Source organism: Nanorana parkeri, unplaced genomic scaffold (assembly GCF_000935625.1).
Source record: "Nanorana parkeri isolate BGI_ZX_2015 unplaced genomic scaffold, ASM93562v1 scaffold2260, whole genome shotgun sequence".
NCBI classification, from domain to species: domain Eukaryota; kingdom Metazoa; phylum Chordata; class Amphibia; order Anura; family Dicroglossidae; genus Nanorana; species Nanorana parkeri.
The window spans coordinates 34040-35625 of NW_017308528.1; the positions used below are offsets into that span (position 1 = coordinate 34040).

General features: G+C 50.4%; 1 protein-coding gene across 1 annotated transcript in view; it reads left to right on the forward strand.

The window, feature by feature from the left end:
• The window catches only part of FAM160B1 (family with sequence similarity 160 member B1), a 17649-nt gene that overhangs the window by 12760 nt on the left and 3303 nt on the right, over nucleotides 1-1586 (forward strand). Inside the window, exons 10-12 of the mRNA XM_018573159.1 lie at nucleotides 124-214; nucleotides 308-451; nucleotides 1018-1158. Of these exons, the coding sequence (XP_018428661.1) occupies nucleotides 124-214; nucleotides 308-451; nucleotides 1018-1158 (376 nt within the window). The remainder of the gene's footprint in view (nucleotides 1-123; nucleotides 215-307; nucleotides 452-1017; nucleotides 1159-1586) is intronic.

Sequence of the window (1586 nt, forward strand, 5' to 3'; positions counted from 1 at the left end):
GGGTGGCTTGTCTCCCGGTTCCCTCACACGAGGTTCACCTGCTTTGTTCTATAATGTGTTTGTTCAGCAGTGTACGGGATAAGTGACATCGGGAGTTTTCTTCTCTTTTTTTGTGTCCTGCAGTTTTCTCTGCCTGGTCCCTGATGAAGCCAAGTCCTCGTACTACGTGGAGGGCACCGGCTATGACACTTACCTCCGGGATGCCCACAGACAGGTAGGTCACGACTCCGTTCATTATCTTACAACGACCAGAATCTCCATCAAAGCCTTTGTGATAACAGTTCTGATTTATTATATATCTGTGCAGTTCCGGGATTACTGTGCAATCTGCCTGCGCTGGGACTGGCCCGGCACGGCGAAGGCCATCGAGAAGTGCAATTTAGAGGCTCCATTCTTCGAGGGGCATTTCCTGAAAGTCTTGTTTGACAGAATGGGCAGGATACTGGACCAGGTACAGTCCAATCTACATATACAGTGAAAGTGCTGGAATCTGATGGTTACAGAGGGTTGGTGCAATACGACGGTCATAATCTCACCTGTCCAGGGTAACAGTAAGATCCTGCGGTGCTCCGCTTCCTGGTCACATGACCCAATGCCAACCCTGACACTAATAAAGTGCCGACGTCAGCAGAATTTTCACTTAAAGACTCTCATGATATCTGTGGCCACAGTGCCGAGCGGCTGAGGGTCATGTGACCTGATGCTGGTTTCGGTTGAGTGACATGAGATCTCCTTGTTGCAGCTGACCGATATGGCAATGCAGGTTCTGATACCACGTCTGACTGTGTAACCAGTCCAGCTGTCACACCGGTACACCCGCCATAGACCAGAGACATTTTTACATTGCCCCGCCCCCACAAAATGCAATTGAATCCCTCAGAGCACTTTTCTAAAATGGACCCATTTTTCCCTAAACCATATTTCCCATGGCGTTATTTGTTAATATTTTTTGACCTGTCGGGCCTGTTTTGATTTCAGGTAATGATAATCTTTAATCTGTGTTTTGTTTTCTTCCAGCCCTACGATGTGAATTTACAGGTTACTTCAGTGTTGTCCAAACTGTCCCTCTTCCCTCACCCCCACATCCACGAGTTCCTGCTGGACCCCTACGTCAACATGGCCCCCGGGTGCCGATCCCTCTTCTCCGTCATTGTCAGGGTGAGTCCCTTCATCTACCATTTTGGGTATGGTGCCAGGGTACTAGCCTTGCCTTTACCGATGCTTGAAGTAGATGTGTTGGCTCCGCCCTTTGCCGCTATAACAGCTCCGCCTCTTCTGGGAAGGCGTCCACAAGGTTTAGGGGTGTGTCTATGGGAATGTTGGACCATTTGTGAGGTCAGGTACTGATGTTGGGGGAGGGGCTCGCAGTCTCCGCTGTAATTCATCCCAAAGGTGTTCTATGGGGGTGAGGTCAGGACTCTGTGCGGCCAGTCACGTTCCTCCCCCCCCAAACTCCCCCATCCATGTCTTTATGGACCTTGCTTTGTGCACTGGTGCGCAGTCATGTTGGAACAGGAAGGGGCCGTCCCCAAACTCCTCCCACAAAGTTGGGAGCATGAAATTGTCCAAACTGTCCCTCTTCCCTC